The 12084-nt window shown below is 58.7% G+C and overlaps 1 protein-coding gene across 1 annotated transcript; it reads left to right on the forward strand.

The window, feature by feature from the left end:
* Positions 1 to 822: 822 nt before the first annotated feature.
* On the forward strand, positions 823 to 10759 carry MAP2K2 (mitogen-activated protein kinase kinase 2). The gene is made up of 11 exons (XM_085040712.1): positions 823 to 969; positions 2046 to 2256; positions 3583 to 3729; positions 4281 to 4358; positions 4712 to 4763; positions 4853 to 4977; positions 6797 to 7010; positions 7791 to 7855; positions 8086 to 8147; positions 8651 to 8696; positions 9484 to 10759. Exons 1-11 carry the CDS (start codon positions 884 to 886, stop codon positions 9592 to 9594), a joined length of 1197 nt encoding a protein of 398 aa, XP_084896838.1. The 5' UTR covers positions 823 to 883; the 3' UTR covers positions 9595 to 10759.
* Positions 10760 to 12084: the final 1325 nt, after the last annotated feature.

Consider the following 12084-nt stretch of genomic DNA (forward strand, 5'->3'; position numbering starts at 1 on the left):
CCATGAGTCCCTCAGGCTGGGCTGGGCTGAACACCAGGCGGTTGGCTGTGCCAAACCCTCATCCCCTGCAACGAGGGGCATCAGCACAACCCCATCAGCTGTCCCCTCAATGAATCCCACCCCACAGATCCCCATTTCCTCGAGATCCCCGCATCCCGGGCACAGGGCGGGACACAGCTGACTAAGGCTCCGTGTGCCCCAGGCGTGGCGCGGGGACAAGGCCACGGCCCCTTATCGGCCGCCCCACGGCCTCTGACCGAGCAGACGACAGCTGCTCCCTGCTTTATGGCCCCGCCGGGCCCGGGCAAAGGGCGCCCGCCCGGTGCCGCCATCCTCAGGGCCCTCGTCAGGAGCCTCGAGGCTCCGCGGCCTGGCACCGGGCACGGAGCGGGATGCGCAGAGCGGGAAGGGGCTGAGGGGCTGCTGCTCGTTGCTGGGACACTAATTAGTGATTATTTAATGAACGTTCGCTCCACAAGGCGAGTGCCCCTCGGCGCCCCTCAAGCTGCACCGCCGCCATTGCCACTACCGCTTCTGCCCCCTCAGCGAGATCTCGCGAGACTCGAGAGTCTCCGAGAGCTCTGCCCGGCGCGCTCAAACCCCGCCTTCCCCCGGCCACGCCCTCTCGCCGACACCAGGCCACGCCCCCGGGCCTCTGCCCCGCCCCTCGGCGCTACCGGTCCCGCCTCCACAGGCCCGGCCGTGGCTCCGCCCCTCAGCCCCGCCCCGGGCTCTGCCCCGCCCAATGGGCCCGTCCGGCCCGCGGCCCCGCCCCGATCGGCCTGAGCTCGGCCCCGCCCATGGCCCCGCCCCGGCCCCGCCCCCGCGCGCCCCCGCGCCCGGCCGCGCCCCCCCGGCCCCGCAGGCGCGGCCCGGCCCGGCCATGCCGGCCAAGAGGAAGCCGGTGCTGCCCGCCCTCAACATCGCCCCCAGCGCCGCCGAGGGGCCCAGCCCCGACGGCTCCGCAGAGTGAGTCAGGCCCGGCCGGGACCGCCCCGGCAGCGGGGCTGGGCCTGGGGGGGACGCGGGGCCTGGGGGGGACACCGGGCCTCGGGGACAGCGGGCCTGGGCAGAGCGGGGAGGCCGGGACAGAGCGGGCACCGGGCCGGGGGGTCGGGACACGGCGGGCACGGGGTGTGGGGAGGGCCTGGGGAGGCCTGGAGGAACCGGGACGGGTTTGGGAAGGCCTGGGAAGGTGTGAGGGGGAATCGGGACGGGCCGGGGGGCTGGATGGGCTCAGTGTGGGGTGTGTGGGGCAGCTAAGGGGTCAGGCAGCCAGAAACGAAGGGGGAAGGTTGAGAGTTGGAAGGGGCGAGCTGGGGGAAGCTGCTTTGGCTCCCAGGTTTGCAGGGGACAGCTGAGGCCTGGGGGGTGCAGGGAAACCGGCCTGGAGTGGGAGGGAAACAGGTCTGGAGAGGCAGGTTGGAGCTGGAATGGGGACCTGGGGTGTGGGGGGCACTTGGGGCAGCAATGGGGGCTCAGCAGATGTGGGGTGAAAGGTGGAGGAGGGCGTGGGGGGTCTGGGTGGAAGGGATAGGGTGAGACCCTCCTGCCGTGTCCCCCTGGGTGTGGGTGAAGGGGGACAAGAGGGCAGCAGCAGCTGGGACAGAGCAGCTGGAGCTGGCACAGGCGGTGGGAGCTCAGCAGCAGGTGCTGGGGGAGCACAGACCCCCCTTTGTGCTCAGGATTTGGGGTGGGGGGTGCAAAGGAGCTGCTGGACCCCACGGAAAGCCCTTCTCATGTTTCACAGCCAAAGCCAAGCTTGGCTTCCCGGGAGAGGGAGCGGCTGCTGGTGATGGCTCTTTAAGGGCTGAAGGATTTTCTCTGCTCCTTGGCTCTCCCAAAAAACCTGACTGCTTCAGAGCTCCTCTCCAGAGGGGCTGTGTGTGTTGGGCAGGGACTTCTCCCTGTCCAGGTGATCCCATTGTCAGGGGCTCAGGAGTTATCAAGGGATGCTTTTCAATCATTTCCCTCCACTTCCCTGAAAACTAAACCGTCCTTTCCCTGGTGCTAACCATCCTCCCATCTCCTCCTCCCCTCTCCAGGGCCAACCTCGTGGACCTGCAGAAGAAGCTAGAGGAGCTGGAGCTAGATGAGCAGCAGAAGAAGCGCCTGGAAGCCTTCCTGACCCAGAAAGCCAAAGTTGGGGAGCTGAAGGACGATGACTTCGAGAGGATCTCAGAGCTGGGGGCTGGCAATGGCGGGGTGGTCACCAAAGTGCAGCACAAACCCTCAGGGCTCATTATGGCACGGAAGGTAACGAGGGCTTGGGAATGCTGGGGAATGCCTGGAACTCTCCCTGGCTCTGGCAGGGCTGGGTTTGGTTGGATTCTCTCTGCATTTGCACCTTCACCACCTCACCTGGGTTGGGATCATGGTCCTGGCTGCCCCCAGATGGGCTTTACATGGAGCTGTCTCTCAGTCCTTCTTCAGGAGAGGCTGCACTCCCAGTGACAGATCCCTGGGGTTTGGAAAACAGGAGGTTGTTTTTTTCCCAAGTTCTGATGGACAAAATGACTGGAAAAGAATCTCCTGAGGATTGTGGGTCGTGGATAAGGAGGGCTGGAACTGGTAGTGGGAAGGATGGGTTTGGCACACACATTCCTCACCCCTCAGCCCCATTAACACATCCCAAGGTCATTCCAAGCAGGGACAGAGGTTCCTCTTAGACTTGGTTTTATTTGGAGCATCTACTGTGGTGCCATGGAGTAGAAAATCAGGAGATGCTTCATCTGCCTGGTGGAAGAGGCCATGCTTGGCAAGAGTCTCTCCTCCCTCCTGCTGCTGGGATCGTGGAAGGGTTTGGGTTGGAAGGGACCTTAAAGCTCATCCAGTTCCATGGGCAGGGACATTTTCCACCAGCCCAGAGTGTTTCACTCCCCACTCTGCTCTGCCTCCACGTGGAGCCCCAAAAGCCCCAAAAGCAGCTGCTTGTTCTTGTGCAGAACTTTCACAGGGGCTTTTTCTCTTCTGTGGTTTCCTTGATCTCGGAGCACCTTCTTACAACACCTCCAGAGCTTGTGAAAATGTTGCTGTCTGCTGAGTCAGAGCTGCTCAGATCAAACTTCTGACTCGTCTTTCCGCCCCTGTCCGGTGCAATCCCGGCGCCTTCCGTGGCTGAGGCAGCACAGAGCTCTCCCTCTGCCTTTAGCATGGAATCCCAGACTGGTTTGGGTTGGAAGGACCTTAAATCCCATCCATCCCACTCGTGTCATGGGCAGGGACACCTTCCACCGTCCCAGGCTGCTCCAAGCCCTGTCCAACCTGGCCTTGGACACTTCCAGGGATGCAGGGACAGCACAGCTTCTCTGGGCACTCTGTGCCAGGGCCTGAGCACCCTCACAGGGAAGAGTTTATTCCCAATATCCCATCTGTCCCTGCCCTCTGGCAGTGGGAAGTCATTCCCCCTTATCCTGTCACTTTATCCTAAATATTACTCTGCAAATGGGAAAAATTCTGCTGCAAAGCAGAGCCTACCTTGAGGATCTCATTTCCTCCCAGCACTCAGGGCTTGCTCACTGGCTCCCCATCAATTCTTTACTTTTCCAGGAGTCACACCTTGACTGTTTTCTCTCTTGGCAGCTGATCCATTTGGAGATCAAGCCAGCCATCAGGAACCAGATCATCCGTGAGCTGCAGGTGCTGCACGAGTGCAATTCCCCCTACATTGTGGGGTTTTACGGCGCCTTCTACAGCGACGGGGAGATCTCCATCTGCATGGAGCACATGGTGAGTCCCTGCCCCTCCTCTGGATGCTCCCAAATTCCCTCTCCCTGCCACCTCGGTGGCTTGGGACACTGGCAGCTCCTCGCTGTGGCCACTCTGCTCCTGGTTGGAGCCACACATTCCTGCTCAGGCGTCGGAGTGAGGGAGACTGTGACTTTTGGGAAGAGGAAGCAGAGGTTTGGGGCTTGGCCAAACGGAAGCGTTGCCACCCCCTTGGTCTCCAGAGCCTGCTGAGATACTCAGTGAACATATTCTGTTGTTTCTGGTGGAGAATGATGTTATTTCTCCTCCAAATCAGCCCCATCTTGACATTTCCACTGACAGAAGGAAGCAAAGAACTAACAGCAAGAAGCAGAGCTGGTAAAAAACCAATTTTCAGTGACAAACATGAGCTCAGATCACCAGATCTCTCTTTTTTGGCTGTAAAGGGAGTGTGCTCCATGCTGAGGGATGCTCTGTACTGCTCTGGCACCTCTTGCTCCTCTGCACATCCAGCTGCTCTGTTCTCCTGCTGGGAATGGCTGTGTTGGTCATCCCCATCTTCTTTATTTTAGGATGGTGGCTCTTTGGATCAGGTGCTGAAAGAAGCCAAAAGAATTCCTGAGGAAATCCTGGGCAAAGTCAGTATAGCGGTGAGTTACTAGGCTGCTCAGGCTTCTGGGGGATTTTCTGGGCAGGGATTGGGAATAATGCTTGGGATGCCTTGAGAAGCTTTCTGTGTTTCCCAGTCATGGGGCTGCAGTGGCCAGAGGGGAGGGGAAATATTCCCAACTCATTTTCCCACTTCCAACCCCTCTGGACAGTGTTGGCTTCACCTCGATAAGGTGCCTTCTTGGGTGGTTCACCCAAAATCTGTGATGGAACTGGGGATAAATGACAAACCCTGAGGGCCATGGACAACACAGGGCAGCTGCCTGTGTCCTGCTGAGGGAAAAGCTCTTCCCTTCCCAGCTCTGCTCTCATCCAGCCTTTGGATTCCTCCCAGGTTCTGCGGGGCTTGGCCTACCTGCGGGAGAAGCACCAAATCATGCACAGAGGTGAGAGCAAGGACCTAAAAAACCCCAGCCTAAAGATCCCTGCTGTCACCCAGAGCCACCTTCACAGTGCCCTCTCTCGCTGTTCCCAGATGTGAAACCCTCCAACATCCTGGTGAATTCCCGAGGGGAGATTAAGCTCTGTGATTTCGGGGTCAGCGGGCAGCTCATTGACTCCATGGCCAACTCCTTTGTGGGAACTCGGTCCTACATGTCTGTAAGTGCCTTTCACATGGGGTTTTTTGGGTCACTGGGGACACCTTCCACTATCCCAGGGTGCTCCAAGCCCTGTCCAGCGTGGCCTTGGACATTTCAGGGATCCAGGAGCAGCCAGAGCTTCTCTGGGATAACCTGTGCCAGGCCAACCCCACCCTCCCAGGGAAGGATCCTGAGGTCTGAGCTGCTCCTGTATTTTGGGAATGATTATTCAAGTGCAGTTATAGTTAGACAGGGGCTATTTAAAAATCCTGTCCCCTCTGCTCCCAGGCATTGGCTCCAAGCTGCCTCAAAGCTGCCAGTGGGGATGACTTGCATGGGTTGATTTATTTTTAATTTTTTTCTTTTAATGGTCATAACCTCAAGTGGATTTTCTGCTCCTCCGATTCCTCTTGGATGTTAACAGGAATGAGCAGGAAAAATATATTTCTATGAATAAGTTGAGTTCCTTAGATTTCAGCACACAGGGAAGTAAATTCCTGCTGGGTGTTCCAGACTCCGAAACAGAAGTAGATGTGAAGGCTGCAAGTTGGGAGTGTGGATGAGATGCTCCAAGTGCTTTTTGTCTGCACATATTCCTTCTTTTCCATCCCCTTTGCACATGACCCTGTTGGGACTGTCCTTTCCCTGGAGAGCTGCCATGGAGAGACCTTTGGGATATCACAGAATTCCAGGCTGGTTTGGGTGGGAAGGGACCTTAAAGCCCATCCAGTGCCATGGCAGGGACACCTTCCACTGTCCCAGGCTGCTCTAGATTGGCCTTGGACACCTCCAGGGATCCAGGGGCTGCCACAGCTTCTCTGGGAATTCCATCCCAGCCAGGAATTCCTTCCCAAATCCCATCCAACCCTGCCCTGTGGCAGTGGGAAGCCATTCCCTGTGTCCTGTCCCTCTATCCCTTGTCCCCAGTCTCTCTGCAGCTCTCCTGGTACCTTTCCAGGCCCTGGAGTTGGAGTCTCATCCATTTAATTTCAGCACAGGTTATTTGTGACCTTGGGGGTCAATATCCTGTGTCATCCCATGTCCCTGTGCTCTGGGGGTCAATATCCCATGTCAGTGGACATTCCCTGTGCTCTGGGGGTCAATATCCCATATCAGTGGATATTCCCATGTTCTGGGTGCCATTATCCCATATCAATGGACATTCTCTGTGCTCTGGGGGTCAATATCCCATGTCAGTGGACATCTCCCCAGAGCCCTGTTATCCCACATTCCCTGTCCCCTGGCTGCCATCACCCCGTTCCCTGTCCCCTGGATGCCATCACCCACATTCTCTGTCCCCTGGATGCCATCACCCCACATTCCCTGTCCCCTGGGTGCCATCACCCTGTTCCCTGTCCCCTGGCTGCCATCACCCCACATTCCCTGTCCCCTGGATGCCATCACCCCACATTCCCTGTCCCCTGGGTGCCATCACCCCTGTTCCCTGTCCCCTGGCTGCCATCACCCCGTTCCCTGTCCCATCACCCCGTTCCCTGTCCCATCACCCCTTTCCCTGTCCCCTGGATGCCATCACCCCGTTCCCTGTCCCCTGGCTGCCATCACCCTGTCCCCTGGCTGCCATCACCCCGTTCCCTGTCCCATCACCCCCGTTCCCTGTCCCCTGGCTGCCATCACCCCCGTTCCCTGTCCCCTGGCTGCCATCACCCCATTCCTTGTCCCATCACCCCGTTCCCTGTCCCCTGGCTGCCATCACCCCGTTCCCTGTCCCCTGGCTGCCATCACCCCATTCCCTGTCCCATCACCCCCGTTCCCTGTCCCCTGGCTGCCATCACCCCGTTCCCTGTCCCACCACCCCGTTCCCTGTGCTCTCCCCGCAGCCCGAGCGCCTGCAGGGCACGCACTACTCGGTGCAGTCGGACATCTGGAGCATGGGGCTGTCCCTAGTGGAGCTGTCGATCGGAAGGTACCCAATCCCCCCGCCAGACTCCAAGGAACTGGAAGCAATTTTTGGCCGTCCTGTGGTGGACGGGGCAGAGGGAGAGTCCCCCAGCATCTCGCCGCGGGCCAGGCCCCCAGGACGCCCCGTCAGTGGTAGGGGCTGTCGTTTGATTGGCAACAACACTTCCATGGGGGAGAAACGGGGTTGGGGTCTGGCTGGTGTGGCTGGGAGAGCTGCTGCTCCTCCTCCCGAGGAGGTTGTGGTGGGAGTGGCTGTAGGGAAGGAAGGCACTCCCAGGATGGAGCCACGGCAGAACTCACCCCGCCGCAGGTTTGTGGGATGCAGGTGGGAATGTGGGGAGGTGGATTTGGGATCTGTTGGAAAGCCCACGAGCTCCTTAGACCCTCCTGTGTGCCACAAAAAGGCTCAGCCCCCCGTGCTGGGGTCAGAGTGGGCACAGCTGGAATGTGGATCCCTTGGAGAAGATGTTTTGAAGGACACTGTCACAGTTCCCCTGTGCTCCTCAGGCTCTGCCTGTGCTGCCAGCAGGCTGCTCCCAGGCTTGAGGCAGCTTTTTGGGAAGAGCTTTGCTGGGAGCTCTCACAGAAGCACCAAACAGCACCAGGATTCCAGGGAGGCTCTGCTGGAGCCATTTCCTTGGGAGCAGAAAGCTCTGGAAGCACTGCCAACCACCCACAGCAGATGGTCTGGTGCTGTCCAAACACTCCAAGCCCAGGTATTAAATCTGGACTGGAGGTCTGGTGAAAGAAACCCAAACTTTGGGAATGCATTTGATTTCTCTTTAACCATGACTCAATTCCCCTGGGAGTTGCCTCAGCCTCTCCCAGCAGAACTCCCCCAAACTCGTGTTTTTCACCCAAAACTGAGCCCTGAGCAGCCTCTCAGCACTGTTTGTGTCGTGTCCCCCCCAGGCCACGGGATGGACACCAGGCCTGCCATGGCCATCTTTGAACTGCTGGATTACATCGTTAACGAGGTGGGTGTTTGTTTTCCAAAGGCTCTGCCGGGATTCCCGGAGCTTCCACAGGGATGTGTCTGCTCTGCTGAGTCAGGGTGGGATCTGGAATGTTTGTTAGTCATGGAATCCCAGAGTGGTTTGGGTTGGAAGGACCTTAAAGCTCGTCCAGTGCCACCCCTGGATGGCACTGGTGACGGGTTTTTGGCACAGTGGCACAGCAGTGATGCAGGAACCCCTTCTCTCCACAGCCTCCTCCCAAGCTGCCAAGCGGAGTCTTCACACAAGATTTCCAGGAGTTTGTAAATAAATGGTAAGGCTTTCATCTCCTGGCCGAAGGTGGAGGCTGGACGTGTTCCCTGACAGCTCTGCAGCTCCACCCTCTGTGTTCTGCCTGATCCCACGTGGTGCTGGGAGCTCCTGCCCTGGGAAGGGTTGGAATAATCACAGTTCATTTGTGGGGCTGCTGAGCAGGATCCCTGCTCCTGCTAAATGTGAGCCTGGCGAGGGAGGGTGGAGCAGATCCTGGGGCTGAGTCACCCCGTGGGCACAGGGACACCTGAAGGTGCTGCCAGAGCTCCCATGAGCCAGAGATTGGATGGTAGGGAATTCCTGCCAAGCTTTAGGGCCTCTTGTCCATTTGCAGGGCACAATTCTTCCCCGCAGGCTGGAAGAGATGGATCCTGCAGCTCTCCCTGGGGAAGGAGCCAGGAGCCTGAGTGGCTCTGGGTGAAGCTGGAGAGCTCTCCAGCCTGATCCCTACCTTCCCACAAGGAACCTCACCATGGCTTTGCTCTCTTGTTCTTCTCATTTCAGCTTAATTAAAAACCCAGCAGAACGAGCAGATCTGAAGATGCTGATGGTGAGTGGGGAGAGGATTTTCCTCCTGCAGTGGGGTGGCACCAGCCCTGCCAGCTGCTGCCCCATCCCTCTCGCTCCAAAGGCTGGAAAGTCCCAGGCTGAGCTTGGGATGAGGCAGCTGGAGATGGGCAGAGGGAGTGACTCAGCCCTTGGATGGGTTGGGATCTCTGCTGGGAACCTCAGACTCTGCTGATGTGCCTGGGACACACCTGGCTCCTCACCTGGGCATGGGGGTGGCACTGAGGGCTGGATCCCCAAAATCCATGAGTCCTGGCTGATCCCACAGCCTGGGCAGCAGGGAAAGGTGGGGATTCTGCCCTGGTCAGGTGAACCCCCACCTGCAGAGCTGCCTCTGGCTCTGGTCCAGCAGCAGGAGGATGTGGAGCTGCTGGAGAGAGTCCAGAGGAGGCCATGGAGCTGCTCCAGGGCTGGAGACCCTCTGGAGCCAGGCTGGGAGAGCTGGGAATGTTCACCTGGAGAGGAGAAGCTCCAGGGAGACCTCAGAGCTCTGCCAGGGGTTCCAGGAGAGCTGGAGAGGGACTGGGGACAGGGGATGGAGAGACAGGACACGGAATGGCTTCCCACTGCCATTAGATGGAATATTAGGATGGAATTCCTGGGAGGGTGGGCAGGTCCTGGCTCAGGCCTTTCCCTGCCCAAGCACAGCCTCAGCTGTAGCACCAGGACCTTCCTCCCTCTCCAGAGCACATCCCAGAGCCCAGGGCTGGCTTTGGGAGCCGGGCTGCCCCTCAGGAGCCATTTCTGACCGAGTTTCCCCGTGCTTGCAGAGCCACACGTTCATCAAGCGCTCCGAGGTGGAGGAGGTGGATTTCGCGGGCTGGCTGTGCCGGACGCTGCGGCTGAACCAGCCCAGCACTCCCACCCGAGCTGCCATGTGAGCCCAGCCTGCTGCTCTGCCTCTGGCACCGCTTCCTCTCCTCCCTCCTTCCTCCTTCCCAGCCCGCCGAGCCCCAGCGCCAGAGCTCCAGCCCTCGGGAAGGGGCTTCACCCGGCGGGGTCGGTTCCTTGGGATCTGGGGGTGCTGCAGGTCCTGCTCCAGCTCGGGAGCTCCTGACACTTGGGAATTGTGGTGCTGCTTATGTTGAATTTTCTTTATTTTGGGATTTTTTTTTTTTTTTTTGGAAATGTGTTCACTTCGGGTTAAAAAAGAAGGTAATGGGGGGTGTGTGTGAGGTGTGAGGGGATGAGGGGCTGGGCGGCTGGTGCTTCGCCTCCTCCCCGGTTTTCTCTCTGGGATGGAGAATCAGCGGGATCAGGAATGGAGAAACCCTGCCTGGGGTGGCCCAGAGCAGTGTCACTGTCCTGCCTGGGGACAGGAGGGGGCTCTGGGCTGGCCCTGGCAGTGGGGGCAGAGCAGGGATCGCTGTTTGCCTGGGTTGCTTTTTAAACGGTTGTTTTAAAGCCTCCCTTGTCCCACGCTGGATGTTCAGGGAAGAGGCTGAATCCATCGGGGCGAGGAGGGAGGGAATGGGGATGGGGATGGGGATGGGGATGAGAATGGCTCCCACTTTCCAGTGTCCAGGTGAGGGGAGAGTGTGGATTTTCCTTCCCTGGAGAGGTGGTGGCAGATCCTGGCTGTTCCTGGTGGTCATACCCGGGATTGGGGTCTCTCCCCCAATCCCTTTGGGGGCACAGGGAACCCTCCAGGCTGCAGATTTCCCCTCCAGCTGCCTCTGGCCCATCCCGGGGGTGGCCTCAGCCATTGTGGAGGTGGCAGAGCTCCAGGATTCCCTGTCGGAGCCCCCTGGCCAGGGATGAACCCACCCAGCCCGAGCCCGCAGGATTTTCCAAATGACCCTGGATTGTCCTTCCCATCAAGGACCTTGCAGCCCCCAGGGCCTGAACCCCTCATTTCCCTTCACGTGGATTTTGGGGTGAATCGTTCCCCTGCTCCCCCCACATGGGCTCAGCAACTCCTGAGCCCCCCATGAGGATTGGGGAAGCTTGGTGGGAATTTTTCAGTGTTTTCCTTCTTTTTTTGGCTGTTTTTCACCCAATCAGGCTGGCAGCTGCCAGCTGTCCCACCATGGGGCACCCCCAAAATTATCTACCATGGCTGGGGAACCCCAAACCCCTCATCCCTTTCCTTTTCCTGTTCTCCAGCACAGGACAAAGGCACTGCCCTGCTTGGGGCCAACCCATGACCCCAATTTTTGGGGGGAACACCCCACTTTTGGGGGGAAACACCCCAGATTTGGGGTCTCTGTGCTCGCTGGCTCAGCTCATGCCCACCCAGGTCACCCCGTGGGGTGTGATGGATTTTGCCTCTTATTTTATGTGGGAAGCAGGGAAGGTTCCTCAAGTTTCAGGCTATTTTCCATGGGTTTTGGTGCTGGGTTTTGGAGGAGGAAGAGGAGGAAAAGGAGGAGGAGGAGAGCACGGATTGAGCAGTTTGGTGGTGCAATTAATTTTTTTTTTAAACTCGATATTTTCATCATTGGGGGGGGGGAAGTGGGGGGGAAGAAATAATAAATAAATGGCACTTTACATTTCCAGGCGGTTTCTCTCCTTGGTTGTGCCCCGGGTGGGTTTAACCCCTTTGGAGCCAGAATTCCAGCTGGGAATGCTGCCTGCAGGAGCTCTGGGATGTGCTGGTGGCTCTCCCTGGGATGCTCTGGCCACGCTGTCCAGCAGCTGCCTCCAGTGGAAGCACGAGATACCGAAATTATCCTGGCACGAGGCAGCCCTGGACGGGATGGATGTGGAATCCAAGGACCTAAATCCTGCCTGGGATCAGCTTGGAAACATCTGGGGGGAAAATATTTAGGGGTGTTCAGGATTTGGGGTGAGCAGGAGCGAGGAGAGGCTGGAAAAATCCAAATTGGGCCCAAAATGGGAAAATGTTTTGCAGGTTTTGTGGTGTGAACAATGCCAGGGCTCAGGGGGTGACACCAGCATGGTGCCATCCCTAATTCTAGGCTCCTTCTGGGATACTTTTGGGGTCCCATGATGTGGCCCCTGCTGTGGTGCCAGTTTGGGGGGTGATGGTCTGGTTTTTCCTGGTGTTTTGGGGTCCCCCACAGCTTTAGGGTGCCCTGCAGAGCCCAGGATTGACTCCCTGCACCCCTGGGAGCTGTGCCAGGTTTGGTGGTGCCAGCTGGGAACTGGGGAGGGTCCCGAGGGGTCCCCAGGGTGGGGGTGACCACAGCCCTTGTGCCACAGCAGGATTTTGGGGGTGCAGGGAGGAAGGGGGGAGTGCCCAGCCTGGCTGGAAAGAGGAGTTCCCCAATCCCTGCTCTTTTTGTGGGGCACAGTGGGGGGGATTTGGGGTCCCAGCCCCACCGGGGGGTTTCCCCAGCTGGTTTTGGGGGGCTCCCAGCGCCAGGGGGGCTCTCGGGGGGTTCATGTTTTGGGGGGACACCCTGGGC

The sequence above is a fragment of the Lichenostomus cassidix genome, chromosome 28, assembly GCF_008360975.1.
Source record: "Lichenostomus cassidix isolate B80296 chromosome 28, HeHo_3.0, whole genome shotgun sequence".
Lineage (NCBI taxonomy): Eukaryota > Metazoa > Chordata > Aves > Passeriformes > Meliphagidae > Lichenostomus > Lichenostomus cassidix.